The sequence below is a fragment of the Podarcis raffonei genome, chromosome 3 (assembly GCF_027172205.1).
Source record: "Podarcis raffonei isolate rPodRaf1 chromosome 3, rPodRaf1.pri, whole genome shotgun sequence".
Lineage (NCBI taxonomy): Eukaryota > Metazoa > Chordata > Lepidosauria > Squamata > Lacertidae > Podarcis > Podarcis raffonei.
The window spans coordinates 36598592-36619144 of NC_070604.1; the positions used below are offsets into that span (position 1 = coordinate 36598592).

A 20553-nucleotide genomic window follows, 5' to 3' on the forward strand; every position below is an offset into this window, starting at 1 on the left:
TCATGAACAGTGTTATAATCACACTGAAATTCCTGTAGGTGGCTTGCTTCTAAGCATGAAAACCATTGATTTTGATAAGCCCTTTAAAGACCCATAGGCAGGACCCCGAAGAGAGGGTTCTCATTAGTAGATGCACCATCTTGCCATTAAATATGTATTATTGAAGTGTCCTCCTTCAGCATCCAAACTCTTGATACAAACTGCTGATTCCCAACCTAAGTAAATTGAGTTCATTGGCATTTTTTCTCTATTAAGCACTTCATCATTTTAATAACTGTCTTCTGAATTAAGTTTGAGTCAGGTTTAATGCTGGTTTTACTTAGAAAAGTAGGTTGCATATCACATTCCAGTTTGGATTTTGTTTTGTTTTTAAACATTAATACCACTCTTACAAATAATATTTCAAGGGATGGTCATCTATCCTGTTTCACTCACCTGTTTCACTCACCTCCTCCCTTCTCTGAAAACGTGGCAAATGCTATACAGCAGCTGCCTTCTCCTATACAAAGGAACTATAACCTGTAAAGGATTGTTCCTATCTTAAATAGCCAGTGTAATGCTCACCTGGGGCTACAGTGACCAGAGTTCAGGTTATCTATGGGGTTGTGGGTTACCATAGGGCTAAATGGATGACAATACACCTTATTCACAGGATTGTTAATAAATCAAAAAACACCACAAATGTTGCCTCCAAGTCATTTAGAATTTGTGTAATGTATACATGTTGTGATAAACAGGGTTTCATTTGGGAGGCCATGTGACAGGCATCTTTAGATCTCTACACTCTTTAAGTTTGGAAGGAAAACTTCCTGCACCTTCTGCAGAATGGAAAGTGATCCAGAACAAAGGTCTGTTCTTGATACTAATCACTTGAGTTTGCCACCTCTTGGGAGACAGAGAGAGAGAGCTATCGAGTCTTCCTGAATGCTGTTTTTAAATTAACCTGAGGAATTGCAAGGATGATCAAAATATCTGCAATACAGTAAATTAGGTTTTCTTATTTTAGAAGAAACAAGTTTGTCTAAATCAGACATAGGCAAACCCCGGCCCTCCAGATGTTTGGGACTACAATTCCCATCATCCCTGACCACTGGTCCTGTTAGCTAGGGATGATGGTAATTGTAGATCCAAACATCTGGAGGGCCGTACTTTGCCTATGCCTGGTCTAAATTAAGGACATTCTCAATATTGGTGGTTCATTCCTTTATGTTACCTTTACCCAAGAATAAGCTATTTGTAAAGATACCTGCTCAGTCACTGACAAATGTGCTCTTCTTTTTTTCTCTCTTTGCAGCAGTTCTGTGGTGTTCTTGGTCACACATTTATGGAGTTTCTGAAGGGCAGTGGGGACTACTGCCAGGCACAGCACGGCCTCTATGCAGACAAGTGAACTATAGAAATTGATTACTACTCCACCAAGAAGCCCCCTTAAGAGTGGTTACCAGAATAAGACGTGTTGAGTTGAAATTGGCAGAGCATTTTACAAAGGAGTTCAGACCTGGATGGGGTAGCCTTGCTGCACTGCCTTTCTCTTTGCCTCAGTATTACAGGATTGAAGAATTGCTGCTTCTTGTTTAGGAGGTTCATTTCATTTCCCATTGCTCCCAACTTCATGCTTGCCAGCACGGGAAACTTCAAGTGGCTTTTAGTGGAGTAGACTTCGGTTTCTCCCAATCCTGCTAGGTTTTTTGTTTTTTAAAAATACTATTGGTCTTGTTGGACGTTTTAACTAAATTAACATGGCCCGAATGAACCGCCCAGCTCCTGTGGAAATCACTTACAAGAATATGAGATTCCTTATCACTCACAATCCAACCAATGCAACCTTAAACAAGTTCATAGAGGTAAGGGTTCTTGAGTGGGAGGCTTATATTAATTTTTGTAATGTTGAAAAGTTTGATATAGCAGTATTACTGAAATTTGCCTTAGACAGTATTACTGAAATTTGCCTTAGACAGTATTACTGAAATTTGCCTTGACTACCAACATGATGGTCTGTTAAGAGTTAATTTAACCTTATTTCTTTTACACCACCATTCAGTCATTCCCAATACAGATTTCCTTATTGCATAGTAGTTGCATGTTCAAGAATTCCTCAAAACTGCATTTAGGTTAAGTGTTAAACTAATGTTACAGGGCAGAAGAGGGCAACCAAAATGATCAAGTGGATAGAGCTCTACTTTCAGAGGTAATATGTGAATACCACTTGCTGGAAACTTTAAGAGAAGAGAGTGCTCTTGAGCTCAGGTCCTGCTTATGGGCATCTGGTCGGCCACTGTGAGAACATGATGTTAGACTAGATGGACTTGTGGCCTCATCCAGCAGGTGGTTCTTCTGTTCTTAAAGATAGTCCTGCCCACTTGAATTCCTCTGCTATACTTCAGGTCTTTTTAGATATTTGTTAAGTAGTGCTGCTTGAAGAGGTGAAATGCAATGATTATAGGTCTTCTAAACAGCCTCTGTATTTGAAATTGTTCACAAAATTGCAATAGTCTGGACATGAACATCAACACGGTATCATTAAGATATGTATCATTCTCTCCCCTTAGGAACTTAAGAAGTATGGAGTTACTACAGTAGTAAGAGTATGTGAAGCCACTTATGATACTGCTCCAGTAGAGAAAGAAGGCATTCAGGTTTTGGTGAGTAGCTTATTAAAAAGATAACACTAGCCATAGGATTTTTTAATTTCTATGGTGCAAGTGAGTGAACATGGGGGGGGGGAATAATGCAGGTTGTGGTAATCTGGCCTTCAGATTTCTATGGATGTTTTAAAGCGAGAGAAGAAACGCAAATCAGGCAGTGATTTGCTAACTGTAAGACAAATTAAGAAGTACTATTCTAGGATATGTGGAAGTTTAGGTAAGAAATTATTCACTTCATGCATTCCAGGATTGGCCCTTTGATGACGGAGCACCACCATCTATCCAGATTGTTGATGATTGGCTAAACCTCCTAAAAGTTAAATTCCGTGAAGAGCCTGGTTGTTGCATTGCTGTACACTGTGTTGCTGGTCTTGGAAGGTAAACAGAACTCAAATGCTATCTGCTCTGACTTCTCTATCAAACACTGATTCCATTAGCTAGTCTTACCGAGGTGGGGAATGGCTTGTAGCAAGTTACAGCTGTATGTGTATTATTGTCTTTTCAAATCAATGAAGCTTTGACTAATGAGAGATTGCAGCCCATATATCTAGTGAATTAGCTCTTGAACAGAGTGTTAACAGGGAACCTGTAAATTTGCACTAATCTGAGCAAGGAGATCAGTATTTGTAACAGTGAATGGCAGCTTTTGTGTTCCTCAAGCGCCAGTTTATGATTTTGGGTAATATGATAAAGTTTGCATATGCAATTAATAAAATTCACTATATCCATCAAATTTTTGCAGGGCAAAAGTATAAGTGTACTATGAAATAGTTGTTTGGGTCTACAAAATGGGAGAAAATGACTATTGGGAAACAGTCTGCAACTTGTGTTCTTTCCCCTCCACCAGAGCACCTGTATTAGTTGCCCTTGCACTCATTGAATGTGGAATGAAGTATGAGGATGCAGTGCAGTTCATAAGACAGTAAGTATTAAGCATCTGCCTTGTACATACCTGCCAATGACAGGAAAATCTTGAATTCCATACTTCAAAAAGTGTTGCTTTTTGTTGCTAGCACCACATGCAACACAAGGCCTAAGCATCTGGCTATTTTTAATACTTCTCTAGCCCCTCTTCCGCTGTATGAATGCTGTGTCTCTGCAAATCGGCCAGTGCCAGGAGAGATTTTAAAGTCCTAGTCTAATAGTGGATTGTACAAGAGAAGGCAAAAAGAGGAAATGCGAAGGCTGAAGCTACAGTAGAAGTGGAATTTTAGGTGTGACTTGTACATCTGTATGTCTCTCTATAACAAATTAGTGAACAGCTGAAAAAAACAATAAAACAAAACCATTAAAGGCAAGAGAAGTTAACATAAATAACAAAACAGAACTCTGCACACCCCAGTTAAAAATAGTTCAAAAAGAGTCTCCGATTACCTAAATTATTTTTAAAGCCTGAGTGAAGTATTTACCTGGTGCCACAGAAGATTACAAAGATGGCAACTTGACATGCCTCCTTGGAAAGGCTATTCCATAACTGGGTACTACTGGAAAGACTCTCTCCCTGGCAGTTGCTTGGCTCACTTCATTCAGCAAGCGCAGGTTCTTGGAAGAGCATTTTTAAAGTTCAGATGAATGACAGAAGGCAGGCTTTCAGTACAAAGTGAAAACTTGTTTTTACAATGAGGGTGGGAATTCTGTCCTTGCTAGGACTCTTATAAAGAAATCTTAAGCATATGATATTTGGTCACAAGTGAAGTAGTGTTACTTTCAGTACTCATAATTAACATGTTCAATATTTGAATGTTTTGTAGGAAGCGCCGTGGAGCCTTTAACAGCAAGCAGCTTCTCTATTTGGAGAAATATCGTCCGAAAATGCGACTGCGTTTTAAAGATTCAAATGGTCACCGTAACAACTGTTGTATTCAGTAAAAACCAAGCTGCCTATGTTTCTGGCTTTGGAAGTAGAAGATGAAATCTATAATTGGGCAGGTTACATGAAAAACTACATGTATGTCTTAAACCAAGTTACATGAAGCTTCTATAGGTGTAGGCCACAATGTTGGCAGGAGAGCAACTTTGTTTAGATTATGGTGATTTTGATCTTTTTTAGAACATAAAATATACTTGGCCTTTCAAAATGTCTTATTAGTAATTTGTATCATTAAACTATCCTTAATCATGCATTTCAGGGTTTTTTTTTCATCACAGTCCCAGTAGTCAAATCTACCATGACATGTGTAGAGATTAGGTGCCAAAAGCCCAGCACACTATTTCTGTATACCACAGTGTAGTTCTTAGTAACTACAGCTATCCAGACCATTGCCCTATTAGCAGCTGTCTTCTGTTTTGTGGATAGGGCTTCATAGAATAATCTGCCTATTCACTATATTTTGTCTGTCACAATCACACTAGAATGAGTATCAGGATTTGCACACGATTAACTGTCAATTACTTCTGGTACCCTAGACTTTTGTTATTTAACCCTCTTCATTCACCTACATTCTCTGGCTAACACATAGAAAATAATCCTTCACGCTGTACAGAAGCACACAAGTCTTTAATGTCTCCAGACAAAAAAGCCTTACAATTAAATAAATATTGGCACTAAATGTGCAACTTAGCAGAGGGCCTGTGAAAGGATGAGAGGGGACTAATAAATATTTCTAGTAAAATGTTGCCTTTTGTCTTGTGCAGGAAGTATAGAATATGCCCTTTACTTTAGTAAATAATTTTTTAATGTAGAAATGCTTTATTGTAGCTGAACACTCTTAATCATACATTTCTGAAGATCTTGTAATTTCTTTTATTGTACTTCTTGAAAGTTGTTTACCAACTATTGCTTTGTTAGAAGTGATTTTGTTTTGTTTTTTCTTGAGTTTCTGCCATGAATTTGGCAGACCTCTGTAATATTTTGTATGCCTTTTGACCTGCGTAACTTAATATTTGGATACTTGATAATTTGTTATGTAATTGATAAAATGGTGGTGTGTATTAATGTTAAACCATATATTTATACTGTTTTGGGAATGTGTGGTTATAGTACTGTGGGAGAAATAATTTGCCAGTGTTCACCAGCTTGTAAAATCTAGTGTGAGAGCTCATCTAAATAAACTCAAAACTGCATTGCAGTGTACCCAGAATTTTCTCTTTGGGGCAAAGGAGGGTAGGGAAGTGCTCTGATTTACAGCTTCGACGAATATACTTGAAGTAGAAATCACAGTTCAAGAAGCATATTAATTTCCCTGTGGTAAATACATGTTGGGTGTTCGTTCTCTCTCTCTCTCTCTCTCTCTCTCTCTCTCTCTCTCTCTGTGTGTGTGTGTGTGTGTGTGTGTGTGTGTGTGGTGTAACTGAATTTGTTCTTAGTAACATGGTTCAGAAAAACACAGAAGCATTAAGCGTTTTTCAGTAAACTTGTTATATTTGTAACATAAAATGGGATTATTATTAATAATTTATATTGTTCTGCAAAGCAACACTGTATTTTAAAAAACCAGTAATTTAACTGTATATGGTACACACCATTCTTCAGCGCTCGCTGCTTGGATCATGAACGTGCAAGTAACATTTTACCATCTATTTCAGTATATCCACAGTATTTCTCCCAAGACACACAAGGCAGCAACACTATTTTATTGGGACAAATGCATTGGAAGCAACTTAATATACTGGATACTTTGAGCAAGTTCTTTAGCGACTTTTGACTTTGGCATAGAAAGCCCTACATTAACTGAGTCCCAAATACTTAAAAGATTGCCTCTTCTTATATAGACAAGTTTGAGAGTTAAGAACTGCAGAGGAGGTCTTGTTAGCAATTGCACCACCCTTGAAGGTCTCCCATTGTTAGGAAGTCTCTACCTTTAGATATGTGACTTGTGCAAACTTGGGGGGGGGGGAGTGTTCCTTAGAAACATACACAATCCTTTGGGAATGTTTCAATGATTGTTTACCCAGCTGCTGGTGACGATGGAATGATTGAAGCAATTTATGTTTTATTGTACAATAAATGGAGCTGGCAGAGGGCAGACAATGCACTTTATGGATGAACAAAAGCAAAAACAACGGCCTTATAGAAGAGGAAGCCATGAGGGCACTGCTTACCTGCAGAGGCACAGCAAAGGAGGCAGCTGAGCCATGTGGTGTGCTGGGTTGATTATATGCCTACAGTGGCCAAAAGCCAGTGATTGTAGTTTTGCAGAACCTACCTATGCCCAGCCATGTGCTCAGATAGCAAGGGGGAGAAGAGGAAGATGACTGACCAAATCCAAAGAGTGCTCACTTACAGTTTCTCATCATCCTGGTAAAAAGTGACAAGTGGGGTGCCACAGGGTTCTGTCCAGGGCCCCTTGTTCTACGTCTTCAAACAGATAACGTAGATGAAGGAAGTGCAGGGATGCTCATCAAATTTTCAGATGACACCAAACTGAGCGGAATAGCTAATGCCACAGAAGATAGACTCAGGATTCAATATGACCATAACAGATTGGAGAACTGGGCCAGAACTAACAAAATGAGAAATGTAAGGTTCTGCACTTAGGCAGAAATATTCAGCTGCCCAAATATAAGATGGGGGACACCTGGCTTGCCAGTAGTGCATGTGAAAAGGATCGAGGCGTCTTAGTAGACCACAAGCTTAACATCAGTCAACAGTATGATGCAGCAGCTGTGGTATTCTAGGCTGCATCAGCAGAAAGATCGTGACACGATGAAGAATTGAGAGACCTGCTCTATTCTGCTTTAGTCAGGCCCTACCTGGAGTAGTGTGCTCAGTTCTGGTCGCCACAATTTGAGGAGGATATTGACAAGCTGGAATGTCTACAGAGGAGGGTCTGGAAACTAAGCTTTATGAGGAACTATTGAAGGAGCTGGGTACATTTAGCCTGGACAATAGGAGACTGAGGAGATACAATAGCCATCTTCAAATATCTAAACGGCTGTCACATGCATTCTATGGAATTCAAATTGTAATGCAATAAAATATATAAGAAAAAAGAAGTTATAAAATACAATTAAAAACGGTACTGCATCTAGCACAGTACAGTGGTACCTCAGGTTACATACGCTTCAGGTTACAGATTCCACTAACCCAGAAATAGTACCTTGGGTTAAGAACTTTGCTTCAGGATGAGAACAGAAATCGTGCTCCAGCGGCGCGGCAGCAGCGGGAGGCCCCATTAGCCAACGTGGTGCTTCAGGTTAAGAACAGTTTCAGGTTAAGAACGGACCTCTGGAACAAATTAAGTATTTAACCCGAGGTACCTCTGTAGGTTACAATTGCCCCTGAAAGACCAGATACGCAGCCTGGGAGTCATTTTGGACTTCCAGCTGTCCATGGAGGCACAGGTAATTTGGTGTCCAGGACAGCTGTCTACCAGCTCCATCTGGTATGCAGGCTGAGACCTTACCTGTCCGCAGACTGTCTCGCAAGAGTGGTACATGCCCTGGTTATCTCCCACATGGACTACTGCAATGCACTCTCTGTGGTGCTACCTTTGAAGGTGACTCAGAAACTATAACTATTCCAGAATGCAGCAGCTAGACTGGTGACTGGGCACTGGGACTATATAACACCTGTCCTAAAGGATCTTCACTGGCTCCTAGTACGTTTCTGAGCACAATTCAAAGTGTTGGTGCTGATCTTTAAAGCCCAAAACAGTGTCGGTCTAGTATATCTGAAGGAGCGTCTCTACCCCCATCGCTCAGCCCAGACACAGAAGCGATCCTCAGGTTGCAGAAATCTTGGGATCCGACTGGACTTCCACAACGGATCCTGTCTGCAACTGGAGGTACCAGTGTATTTTCTTTTTGGTTGTATGCTTTTTGATGTATTTTATTTATTGTGTATGACTACTTTTGCTATGTTTGTAATAATGTAATTTTTTCAGCATGGTTTAAACTATGGAAGGGTGGCCTACAATTAAACTTATACAGTGGTACCTCTGGATGCGAACGGGATCTGTTCCGGAGCCCTGTTCGCATCCAGAAGTGAACGCAACCTGTGTCTGCAGGTTGCAATTCGCCGCTTCTGCGCATGCACGTGTCGTCATTTTGACTGTCTGCGCATGTGTGAGTGGCAAAACCCGGAAGTAAAGCGCTCCGTTACTTCTGGGTCGCCACAGCACGCAACCCAAAAATACTTATCCGGAAGCTACTTCAATGCGAGGTATGACTGTATATGTATGACTTATGTATGTATTCAAAACAGTAAAAAAGTATGTAATTTGTGGGGATTGCCATGTTAATGGACAAAATACTAACAGAGCACACACAGTGAAGTCCTTCAACTGTGAACATTTGCCAATTTGTATCTTGTGATAAGGAAACAATGACTGTATTCTGAGATACTGGGGCTTTTAAACAGGCACAGTTCAGAAGCCAGACTGTTGCATTCTCCTTACTGGGGAAATCTGGAGTAAGTCTGTTGCAAATATTTCCAGCTTGGTTCTTATTTGGTAACATGTGCAAATGATTTTTCCTGCTATGTCCCGAGCTCAATTTTGTATTAGAAAGTTCCTGTTGAAGGCTGTCCTTTGATCCTCAAATTCTTAATCTGGCAGTGGAAGTTAGAACTGTCATCATAATTTAGGATGCAATCCTATACATGTTTACCTTGCAGCAAGCCCCACTGGAAACAATGGAACTCACTTCATAGAAAATATGCAAAGAATTGTGTTAAAAGTTTCTCTCATGTGCAATTTCAACCCCAGCTCTTGTTACTAATGTGGATATATATCTTTAAGAGAACACAGCTACTGTAATCACAGAAACAAGGACACAAATTACATCAATCACTATTGAATTGTTTGTTTACTGAAATGTATAGTTGAAGGCCTATGCTTGCTTACCTGGGATCAATGTCTGACTAAACTGCAAGACTGAGTTGTATGAATTCTTGTGGACTTTACTTACTGACAAGTAGTAAGTGTCCCAACAGTATGTTGCTTGTGGTTATTCATTTCTTATAGAATGCATTGACTTGAACAAATGATGGATATAAATGAGAATCCATCTTTTACAATAAAGTTTTGCCCTTCCACATTACCCTCACTGTCATGTATATATGGAAAGGCCCTCACTGGTTTACAGCTTCACAAATGTAGAGATTATTGCGGGCGGGGGGTGGGTCCTGTCGCCCTCAAACTAATAATAATGTACAGATATAACAAAGACCTAAATATCACCATAAAACAGTACCAGAAGAGTAGAAAACCTACAATTTTCAGTCTCTATGCATCTTTGCCACCCACAAAACAAAGCCTCTGTAACTCTCTGCTGAACAGATGTACAGTGGTACCTCGGGTTACATACGCTTCAGGTTACATATGCTTCAAGTTACAGACTCCGCTAACCCAGAAATATTGCTTCAGGTTAAGAACTCTGCTTCAGGATGAGAACAGAAATTGTGCTCCGGCGGTGAGGCAGCAGCAGGAGGCCCCATTAGCGAAAGTGGTGCTTCAGGTTAAGAACAGTTTCAGGTTAAGTACGGACCTCCGGAACGAATTAAGTACTTAACCCGAGGTACCACTGTATTTTTCACTATAAAAAGGTAAAGGGACCCCTGACCATTAGGTCCAGTTGGGGCCGACTCTGGGGTTGTGGTGCTCATCTCGCCACTGTAAAAGTTTCTTTTTGGATGTTACAGACGTTCCCCATGTGACACCATTACATCAGAAGCTATTCTTTCATGGGGGAATAATTCCTAGAAGACTCAGGCACTAGTTCACAATCAGCCAATGAATTTGTCCACAAATTGGTAAAACTGCTCCTGGATTAGATTTTTGGGGGCCACAGCCCACTTTGTCAGATGCTCTGGTCCATAAAGGCCTTATGCCACATATGTTAAGTCTTTAAGGTATCACCAATGCCTCCCTGAAATTTGTTTTTGGATCACAGCACTTGACTACATGATGGAATGTAGCTGTATTGTAAAATTAAAAGTCCATGCAAATAGAAAACTAGATACTAGGGAGATCATCGGTATTAGGTTAGCTGTCTGCCTGATATGATCTTTGTACTTGAATTGATTTTTTTTTCTTTTCCATGCACTCCCTCACTTATAGTTATGCAGTGCAGGGGCAATTTTATCATCTCACCCAGATGTGTGTTTTGTTGTTAAGTAGGCCTCAGAGGAATTTACTTCTGAGTAAACATGTTTTGAATTGCACCATTAGTAACAGCAGTCCCCGCAGGCCTCTGGGACTTAGGGAGAGCTAAGCGTGTGACTTTATGTGCACTATTTGAGCCTTAGCACCTCTAAGCTATTTTTAATTTATCTCTTTTTTTAAAAAAAAAATCCTGCATTTCAGCAAGCACCTTCAAACTATGTGGTAGGCCGTCTTAAAGCTAGTAGCACACAGAGAAATACAGCTGTGCCCCTATTTCGATGGTTATAACATTGTCTTCCAAAATTATGTATTTAAAATACATAAAAGGAGGGGGGTAGGGGTGGAGGCGGCACACAAATGAATTTCCTTAGGAGACCTTTTGCGTACACGAGCTCCATGTCATAGCGCAAGGCTCTTCAGGCTGCCACCCCGCAGGCATTTGCCGGGAAGCAAGCCCCATTGTGCTCAATAGGGTTTACTTCCGAGTAAAACGTGCGTTAGGTGGTGCACCGTAAACGTTAAGAAAAGTGAACCCCGGGGGAGAGGGTCGCACGAGAGGAAGATATTATTCAGCAACAGCAGTCAGCAGCACAGGTCTGTACGCAAGAGGAGGAGAAGAAACAAAACAAATTAACCGTCCCACGCTCAGAAAACTCGAAATATGTTTATTTATTACGGTAGATGGAAGGTAAGCGTCAAAGCGCACGCGCAAAGCCACGCGCCGTCACGTGACCTCGGCCTCCGGCTCTCACTACCCGACGCTTTCAAGTGAGGCACGCGGGGCCTCCAGCGTCGGCACGCGGCCAGCCGGCCCACGAGTGGGAGAGACCACCTGCTGGACGGGAGTAGGGGGGGGGAGTAGTACTTTTATTTCTTTCCCCCTTTAGCCAGCCGAAGCAGTCCCGTCCGTCCGTTCTTGTCTCCGCCCACTTCCAACTCCCACCCCCTCCGCGTGCCCTTTCCACTTCCGCACAGCAGCCAGCCAGCCTTCCTTCCTTCCTTCCTTCCTTCCCTCCTCCTCCTCCTCCTCCCCCCCTCATCCCTCCTCCCCGGCCTGGGGCTGCGGAGCAAGAAGAGAAACGTAAGAGAAGGGAGGGGGAGGGGAGAAAAAGGAGCGCGGAGCGGGGGGGGGAGAGGAGAAAAAAAACACACCAGTAGCCGGCCAAGAGAGGGAGCGCGTGCCCCTAGCCGAGGCAGGTAAATATAATCTCTGGGCGGCGGCGGGGGGTCAGGAGCGCGGCCTAGTTGAAAAGCGTCGCGCGGCGGGGGCTGAGGGTGGGGGTTACTACTCATAGTGAACGGATCCGGCCTCGCGCGTGCAGCACTAACGCCCCCCCCCCACCGCCACGAACGAGCCTCCGCCCGAAGCCCCCGTCATCCGGGTCTTCGTAGCCTCCTCTGTTTTAACCACCGCCTCCCCCCTCCACGCCGGAGGCTCCTGACCCCGCCCCCTTCCTCGTGCGCCCCCTGTCAGGCTTCCCCCAGGAGCGAGGGCCCCTCGTGCTCCCCTTGGAGGGCCTGTGGCACAGCTTCCCCATCCCTTTCCCTTCTGCTCCGAATCCCACTTCGCTGCTCCCTTTGGGGTTGCTAATTCATTCCGATTTTCCCCTGTCCCCCCAGTTTAACAGTGTTAGCTAGCCATTTTTTAAGCCATGGTGGTTTACTCAGCAGTAAGGCCAAGCGAGTCCAATGAGACTTCCTCCTTGGTAAGTGTTTTAGGATTTCGGCCTTTTTTTTTTAGTGTAGAATTGTTTATTAAAGTATCTGTTAAACTGCCTTTCATTAGTTAGCTATATTGTGCTTGGGGGTTGAGGGAGAAGGGGTGGTGGTTCCCAGTGGTCATGCAAGCATAAGACCCAGTCATAATAGCTTTAAAATGCAGCAGGGCAGATCAGACAACTAACATGCTGTCACACAGAAAAGTGCTGTAAGTCAGAAGAAGTAAGCCCCCTTGAGCGCCATAGAACTTAACTCTCATGTGTAGGGATGGAGAAGCTGGGCTTCCTTGGATGTTGTTTGACTCTAGCCCCCATCGGCCCTAGCAAACATGGTCAGATGTCCAGGCCAGGGATGAAGGGAATTGTAGTGTAGTAACATTTGGAGGGACACAGATTCTCCAGATCTGGTGTATCTCCATCTCTGTGTCCACCTTGCAGATTTCATTCCTCTGGTGTTGGTTATGTTGCTTGTGCAGTGTGTGTGTGTGTGTGTGTGTTGGTCCAGAATAACTACTGTTCTTCAGGACCACTTAGACTTGCATTATCACACTTTACACCTAAGCATGCATTGAAAAGGTAGAGAAAATAAAGGTGGCTAAGTATTTTGGTGAATAACTAATTGGCAACAAATGTTCTTGCGTATACACCCTTACCTTTGCCTTGCTCCAAAACACTCTGCACATTCCCAAGTGTTCAGAGTGTTCAGCCAGTAGTATCACCTGACTTTTTATTACATTACTCAAGCCTATCTTCACCCTCCAACTCACACTGATCAGCTGCTCATATGCTCGTTCCTGATGGTTTTTGAATTTGCTACAGTAGTGTGGTCTATACGTTGATGTCTTTTTCTTAATCATCTGCAGATTAGCTTCTCTAACAAACCTTGGATGTTTTCACTGATATTTCTTACTGATTGCATCCTAAGCATTTCTGGCCTTTCAACTTGAAATGTGCATATTTAGAACCTTCTCAAGAATGATTAGATTTTTATACTTTTAAAGTGTAAGTTTGAGAATTGCTCAGCCACTTAAAAATCTTTCACTAAATGTAAGATACGCTTTTATAGTATAACATTTTTATTTATTATTTACTTTATGTATTTAAATTTATTTATACCCCACTCTTCCCGGCCAAGACCAGGTTCAGGGCGGCTAACATCAGGTATAAAAACAATCGATTAAAATAAAACTTAAAAACAAGATTAAAATACTACTTAAAATGCAGCCTCATTTCAGTGGAAACCCAAATTAAAAACTGTTCGGGGGGAGAAAACGTCAAATCTTCACCAAGGCCGACTATCCAGACAGGTCCTACGTGGGCCAGAAAAGCCAGGGAAGTCCTAAAAAAGGGATTCCATCACAGAAGGAAAAGGAAAGAAGGGGAGGGAATCAGGCTGGTTCCAAGCCAAAGGCCAGGTGGAACAACTCTTGTCTTACAGGCCCTGTGGAAAGAAAGCAGATCCCACAGGGCTCTGGTCTCATGTGACAGAACGTTCCACCAGGCCGGAGCCAGTGTTGAAAAGGCCGTGGCCCTGGTTGAGGCTAATTTGACTTCCTTCAGTTTTTCAAACTTGCTTTACAATAACTTTTAGCAGTTGTTCATGATGTAGTTCTTCATTGATGTATTATGTGTTTTAATGTTGCTGGTTTATGGTTACTTTAAGAGCAAGGTTTTTAGGGATGCCTAAAACATACTCTGATCCATCTAATGATATGGAGAATTGGTTTGGTTGCAGAATTCAAACATGCTGTGAAAAGGCAGCAGAGCCCCCTGCCCCTCAGACTTTCCATCTTGTTCCTCATCAACTTCCTCTGTGATCAAATGCTACAGATAATTTGTTATTATGCAGTTATAGCTATCACATGTTCAGGTCTTAAACAGCCCAGACCAGTTGTGTTTATTGAGGAGTCCTACCGATTTTTGGGGGGAATTTACAGAAGCCGTAGTTCCACCTTGTAAATGGTAATTTTATGTCTTGTGTGATCTGTGGCCAGAAGGGGAAACTTCTCAAGAATTAAAGCACAAGGATGAATTATAGTTGGGCATGAGAAATGTTACTGCTGCACATTTTGCTGAGTGCATCCATAGCACTTGTGTGTTTTGTGATCTCTCAGTAGCCAGTAGGTGTGTGTGATATATATATATATATAATTTAATTACAGCCTCAGTTCATTGGTTGCTTATTCTGTAGTGGGTATAATGAGTGAAGATGGAGAAAGTACTTTGATTCAGGGGAAAAAATACAGTATTGGAAAGTGTTGCCACAATATAGCCATGCCACTGAAATTATGTACAAAATAAGCAACAGAAAGGGATGCAGGTCATGGCAGTTAAATTGATCTGAAATATTAATTGTATTAATTTACAGATAATTTTCAAGTTGACTTTAACTGGAGTTTCCTTTTAATCTACTTTGGCTTGTAAATAAAGTAAGAAATTCTTACTGTTGTTGGTACTAGTACTGTGTTATCTGTTTCATTTCAGTTGCATCTCTCTACCCCAGCCATAAAAATTTGTTCCTGTTTTCCCCTGTACTGTTCCAGTGCTGTGACCTTGCATGTTTTCATGTGGAGCACCCTTCTCACTGTAGAACTTCAAAGGTTTCTCCCCTCCTGCCCCAACATACACATTTTAGAGTAGAGTGCTCTTTTGGACTGTATCATCTATATGCCAGATCGATGCCCTATAGGTTTGAAGAGAGGTCTTTAGTAGCTGCTTTGCAGTCTTGGAATTCATTTTCCTTAGAGTTACATTGTGGTTCAAGTCTCAGTGTTTATTGGATACAGTATCAGACTGGATATGGTTTAAGCAGATGTTCTTTTTACAGTACTTCTAAAAACATGGTTATTTTATTCTGATGGGTTCACGATGTCATACTTTTAAATCACCAATATGTGTGTTGAGATCTAGATAATGAATGAGATAGAAATTGATTGAAATAAATGAAAATGTGCACTACCCCAGTCTTTAAAAACTACATTCAAGTTTGCATACTTTTAGGCATTTTGAGATGAAAACAGTTCGTTCTGTGTTTGGAAGAAGTATCCTGGTTGTGTGGCACATTTGTCTGGGCTACCTTGGAGGAAAACAAAATGAAACTTCACACCTGACTGAATTGTTCTAGCCATAGATCCTTGTATTCCGGCTTTTGATTTCCTGCTTGATTATGTTGATGACTGATGAAGTGTTTCATATAATCATCTTGGCTTCTTTTAGCCTTTCAGGAAGGCATGCCAAACTTGTGGCCCTATATTACAGCCTACTGGAAGGCTTATAAACATGTTGTTTTTTGCACCCCCAAGCAACACAGGTGGATATACCATAGTTGGGATATACCAAAGTTGTTCAGATTTGGTAGTTTACCCTCAATTTTTGGAAGTGTAGACAATTCAGTTGTGCATGAGCAATGGTCAAAGCATGAATTCTTTACATAGAAATTCAATTTATTTCTATGGTACTTACTTCAAGTAAGTGTGCTAAGGATCAAGGGAAACTGCCCCATATGAAAGAGCCGGACTTACTTTGGTTGAGGTTACTGAAATTTCAGTTATGGTTGCAGTGTGTTTATGTGTGTGCGTTTTTAAAAGAAGTGGCAGAGCAATCTAGTATTGTTTTAAAGTACAGCTGAACAAGTGAAGAAACTTTAGCTTGGAAGTGTTGTTTCCTTAATTTTGGAAATTAAACTTGTTGACTTGAAATACATTGTGATGCAACATTGATAATATCCTGTATTATCTGCATAGGCAAATCTTACTAATAGTACAGTCCTCCACAAATCATGGGTACTGACTGAAGTTATGAAAACATGACCTACTACTTGTGGTTTTGCTTAAGCACCTGTTGAGTGAAATTGTCTGGGGTTTGGAAGGCACAAGACACCTTTAGTGAGATTGAAATTAATATGACATTCAAATTCCACTTTGGAATCTGTAAAGGTGGATTTTGAAATCAGATATTGGCTTAAATATTTTGAATCACACTCGTGGGTGGGTTCTGGTTTAATGTTCACAATTTATCCTTGACATTTTGAAATGTATTTTTAATCCTTAGACACTCTAATCAAAGAGAAGGCAACATCTTTTTTTTAAGCAGTTGAGAATTAACTGAGGCATAAGTATATTCATCACTGCAGTTCCATTTCTGCTGTGTTCTGGCTCTGTCCTGGCATCTAGAGATTGTGGGTAGTGGATTGTGGTTGCAATTGGACCCATGCCAGTCACATAATGTGCCTGGCATCTTACTAATTTCGAACACTGGAGATAGGCCTTTGGTCTGATTCAGCAGTACTCTTGTGTTCTTAAGGCACTTAAAAACAGCAGAAATTATCTAGAATTGTTGTGATTTCCTGAGGATTGTTGAGAGATAGCTTCTTCATATGAGCTTGGGCTGTTTGGGTCTCCTCCAATAGTGGGTCTATAACTTGCAAATGGTACCTTGAAGATTATGGACCTCATAAGGCTTTTGCATATCTTTTAGAATCTCCTGGACTGCAGATGATCTGGGACACCTAACTAGTGTTAAACTGAGTGGAGAATAATATTTTTGTTTTTCATTCTCTGTAATATTCCTTATATTGATAGCAGTTGCAATGCACAAAATGTAGTGCACAGTATAAAAAAATGTAGGGACTGGTCACTCTTTGAGTTTGGAAGATTGCTTTGATATTTTACCAACTAGAAGTTACCATTCCTCCTAGGAGTTAGCCATGAGTGTTGAGTGATGGATACTGGTGGCAGAGAGAGCCATAAGGGAAATGGGGTGTCTTTTGCCAAAGACTCCCATTTGCAGACATCAGCTAACTACACAGAATGCTTCTATTTGAAAAATGACCCAGCTTCTACAGAGACAAGAGCTGATATAAGATAGATACAAAGCTGCTGCTTAGACAAATGCTCATTAGAGCATTCAGAGACTTCAAGATTTTTACAGTGATGCATTGTTTCAGATAAGAGTCCTTTGCAGGTGATGCCTTGTGGATGTAGCCCTTTAAATAGGCAAGATGAAGTAACCAATGCTGGTTCCAAAGTTGTAAATGTCTTGTGAACAGAAACAGCTTCCTATCGTCCTTACAATAGGAAACAACAGTGCACCTTGTGGTATATCATAATTACTGCCAAAGGTTTTTGTGGCATACCTCAAGCACAACAAACTCTCATTAAACTTGAATTGAATCCTGACAGTTGGTGGCTTCAGTCAAGCAGTTCTATGACAATGCAGTTAGTGCTATGACTTCTGCATAATCAAATTGAAAAGCAACAATTACCTGAAGTAATCACATTTACCTAATTAGAAAATGGCATTCTTTCAGTAGGCAACGCTTTAGAAGCTTTGCCAAAAGTGTGGTGGCCATGATGCTTTTGAGTCTTTCAGCTAAACTAGTTTGCAGAGATTCTAAAAACTTGCCCAACAATTGAAGGTTTGACTGTTGAAATTGAAGCTTATAAGGGGAAGTTCATCCATCCCCTGTACATTTCCATAGGATTTACTGTTTTCTGTATGCAGACATAAAACTCTGCTAAAATTCAGCTCTCCTTAGACTTGTTGCAGTTGCCTATCATAACTGTAAATGGTAGAGTTTTATATGCTCTTCATATTAAAAGGGTCTTTTGAATTGAGGCTGGTTTTAATGCAACAACTTATGTCTGGAGAGATATGCTAGTCTGTGCTGATACTGTTTTATCTTGGATAAGAGCTTCATAAAAACTACTCTAACTTTTATAATAAGGCTTAATATTATTTTTCATGTATTAAATTGAATTAATATAGGAATACATATCTTAACTTGTTTTGGATTGAAAGATGGCTGTCACATTATGATGGCAGATTTTGACATATCTGAGATACTGATTCTCCCTTCAGATTACAGTTTTTCAGAGTTAATATACAACTTAGTCAACTTCAGTGGGGATTTAAAAAGATTAGCGGCCTATTTGACAAGATGATCAAATAAGAATCATCCAGATTTGAATGCTTTACTTTTTAATGTAAACCTAGGGCTTATGTACACTTCTGGTGGCAAATATGGGTCTGCAAAGCTTGACTGATCCTTGCAGCTAGATAGGGGTGGGGTTTCAGTTTCTAGGGGAATAGAAGCAGGTGGGTGTGAGGTACTTAATTCTTCTCTTGCTGCTTTTGCTCACATCACAATTCTTTTCTCCACTGTTTTTTCTCATTTTATGTGGGAGACCCCATACCTGGGAAACTTTACTGAGAGAAAAAGAGGTGCAGGAGGGGGTTTCAGGGGAAAAGCAGTGGACAAGGGTATGTTCTGAGACCCTTTACAATTATTTTACTTCAGGCTTCTCAAAAAAAGTTTGCAAAGTTAGCAAGTGGGGAGAAACTACAGTGCTTTTGTTCTGTAAATATGGCCCCCTCCGTGGCTCGGTTTACCATGTGTGCATTTGACCCATATATAAAGTTTACCAAACCTAAAATTAAATTGCTAAGTTTTTTGTTGTTGAAAATTATTTTAAATAAAGCAAATACAATTTTTTAATAAAAAGAGAAAGAAACTATTTTTGAAGAGGTATTCAAAATAGTAAAAAGCCAGCTCAAATTTATTATTAATTTTTAGGTAATTTTATAATTCATAGCTTATTTTTCTTATGGTATTTTTCTTGTCTTTCTATAGGGATTAAAGACACACAGGAGTCTTCATGGATATAGTTGATACATTTAATCATTTAATTCCTACTGAACACTTAGATGATGCCCTATTTCTAGGATCCAACGTGGAGAATGAAGTCTGTGAGGATTTTAGTACAAGTCAAAATGTCTTAGAGGATTCGCTGAAGAACATGCTCAGTGATAAGGACCCTATGCTAGGATCTGCAAGTGCTCAGTTCTGTTTGCCTGTTTTGGATAGCACTGATCCCAATTTCCAGATGCCTTGTTCAACAGGTAAATCTTAATATTTTTCAAGTATACACTTTTGAATAGAGCAGAAGCTGGTGTTGTTCCATTTTGCTCTGAAAACATGAATCCTTTCCCCCCGCTCTGCTTCATGGCTTGGAGCCTAAGGTTAAACCACTAGCTTTCCTTCACTTCACTTGAGGTAACCATTATATTTATTGAAGAGCTTTAAAATAAGTTGTGGAGAGGAATACTTAGGATTATTTTCAGATAGTGTTTATCTTACTAAAATAGGGATTTGGTTTGCATAGCATTGCAGTTTTAGGTTGCACTCGTTTCAGAAAGCGTGCCTCTTGATTTGACTGAGGTACTTTCATTTCATTTAACTTTTAATTTGTATACCGCCTTTCTATATTCCTATACACAAGGCAGTTTGCAAGCTGAAGAATTCAACAAAATAGACAGCAAAGATCACACACCTAACAATCTGATCCAATACAAAAAAGTCATGATAAAAGCATAACTTTAAAATAAACAACTTGCATTGAGTAAAGCGGTGTTCAATAATCCATTAGAATATAATAGTAAATAATAAAATTAAATATCAGCAAATAATAGTTAAATAGTTTGCACTTAACAATTGCAATAAATAATTACTAAACTATAATCAATAAAATTGATGGCAAATTACCGTGCATAAAATACCACAAAGCATACAGCACCATGTAAAAGGATCAAATTGAGAAACAAGGACACACAACTTACAAAACTACTAAAAAAAAGAAGCCCTGAACTCTTCTTCTCTCTTCCCAGCTGTTTCTGCTCTTCTCAAAGTCATTGTCTGGGAAATACTCCTAGGGCTGCAGGGTGGGGCAAGGCAGGTGGAAAAAGCCATTGCCTAATGGCCAGTACAAGCTCTCTCCCCTCTCACAGTTTTTTATTTGGAAACATCTCTCTTATGAAGGCTTCTCACAGTGGCAGCAAATCGTCATTAAAGGGTTTACAGAGCAGATTGGATATGCATTCATCAGGTAGATGGTGTTTCAATGCAGAAAGTTTCCTTTGGATGACTTTTAGGGTATTTACTGTAAAATGGTTCTCTTGTTTGGGGTGGCTACTATGTTAAGTACTTTTAATGTTAAAATTTAATCATTCTATGGTGGTTCCCTGTGTAATGTCATCATAAATGATAGTACCTTATGGAGCAAGTTGACTGCCAGCCAGGAACAATGGGGTTGAATGGAGCGCAGAGCCACTGGGCCCTTCTGCTTCCAGTGGTCAGGACTGGAGGTA

The 20553-nt window shown here is 40.5% G+C and overlaps 2 protein-coding genes across 13 annotated transcripts in view; both read left to right on the forward strand.

Annotated features, from left to right (window-relative positions):
- Positions 1-1739: 1739 nt before the first annotated feature.
- Positions 1740-5708, forward strand: PTP4A1 (protein tyrosine phosphatase 4A1). The gene is made up of 5 exons (XM_053381152.1): positions 1740-1844; positions 2550-2642; positions 2893-3023; positions 3493-3567; positions 4397-5708. The coding sequence occupies exons 1-5, from the start codon at positions 1740-1742 to the stop codon at positions 4512-4514; spliced, it is 522 nt and encodes a 173-aa protein (XP_053237127.1). The 3' UTR covers positions 4515-5708.
- Positions 5709-11555: 5847 nt separating this feature from the next.
- The window catches only part of PHF3 (PHD finger protein 3), a 46372-nt gene continuing 37374 nt past the window's right edge, over positions 11556-20553 (forward strand). For 2 of the 12 annotated variants that reach the window (XM_053381158.1, XM_053381163.1), the window contains exon 1: positions 19202-19308. Coding sequence is in view for 5 of the 12 variants with exons in the window: in XM_053381153.1 (XP_053237128.1) it covers positions 19065-19308 (244 nt within the window). In the remaining 7 variants the exon portion in view is untranslated. Of the gene's footprint in view, positions 11772-11808; positions 11888-12303; positions 12397-19039; positions 19309-20553 lie in introns of those variants that run through there. The other 10 variants (XM_053381153.1, XM_053381157.1, XM_053381154.1 and 7 more) reach the window with 10 other exon arrangements.

Coding starts and splice junctions, on each gene's coding strand:
- PTP4A1 (XM_053381152.1), top strand. CDS start 1,740: ATGGCCCGAATGAACCGCCCAGCTCCTGTGGAAATCACTTACAAGAAT. Junction 1,845..2,549: donor CCTTAAACAAGTTCATAGAG/GTAAGGGTTCTT, acceptor CTCTCCCCTTAG/GAACTTAAGAAGTATGGAGT. Junction 3,024..3,492: donor TGTGTTGCTGGTCTTGGAAG/GTAAACAGAACT, acceptor CCCCTCCACCAG/AGCACCTGTATTAGTTGCCC.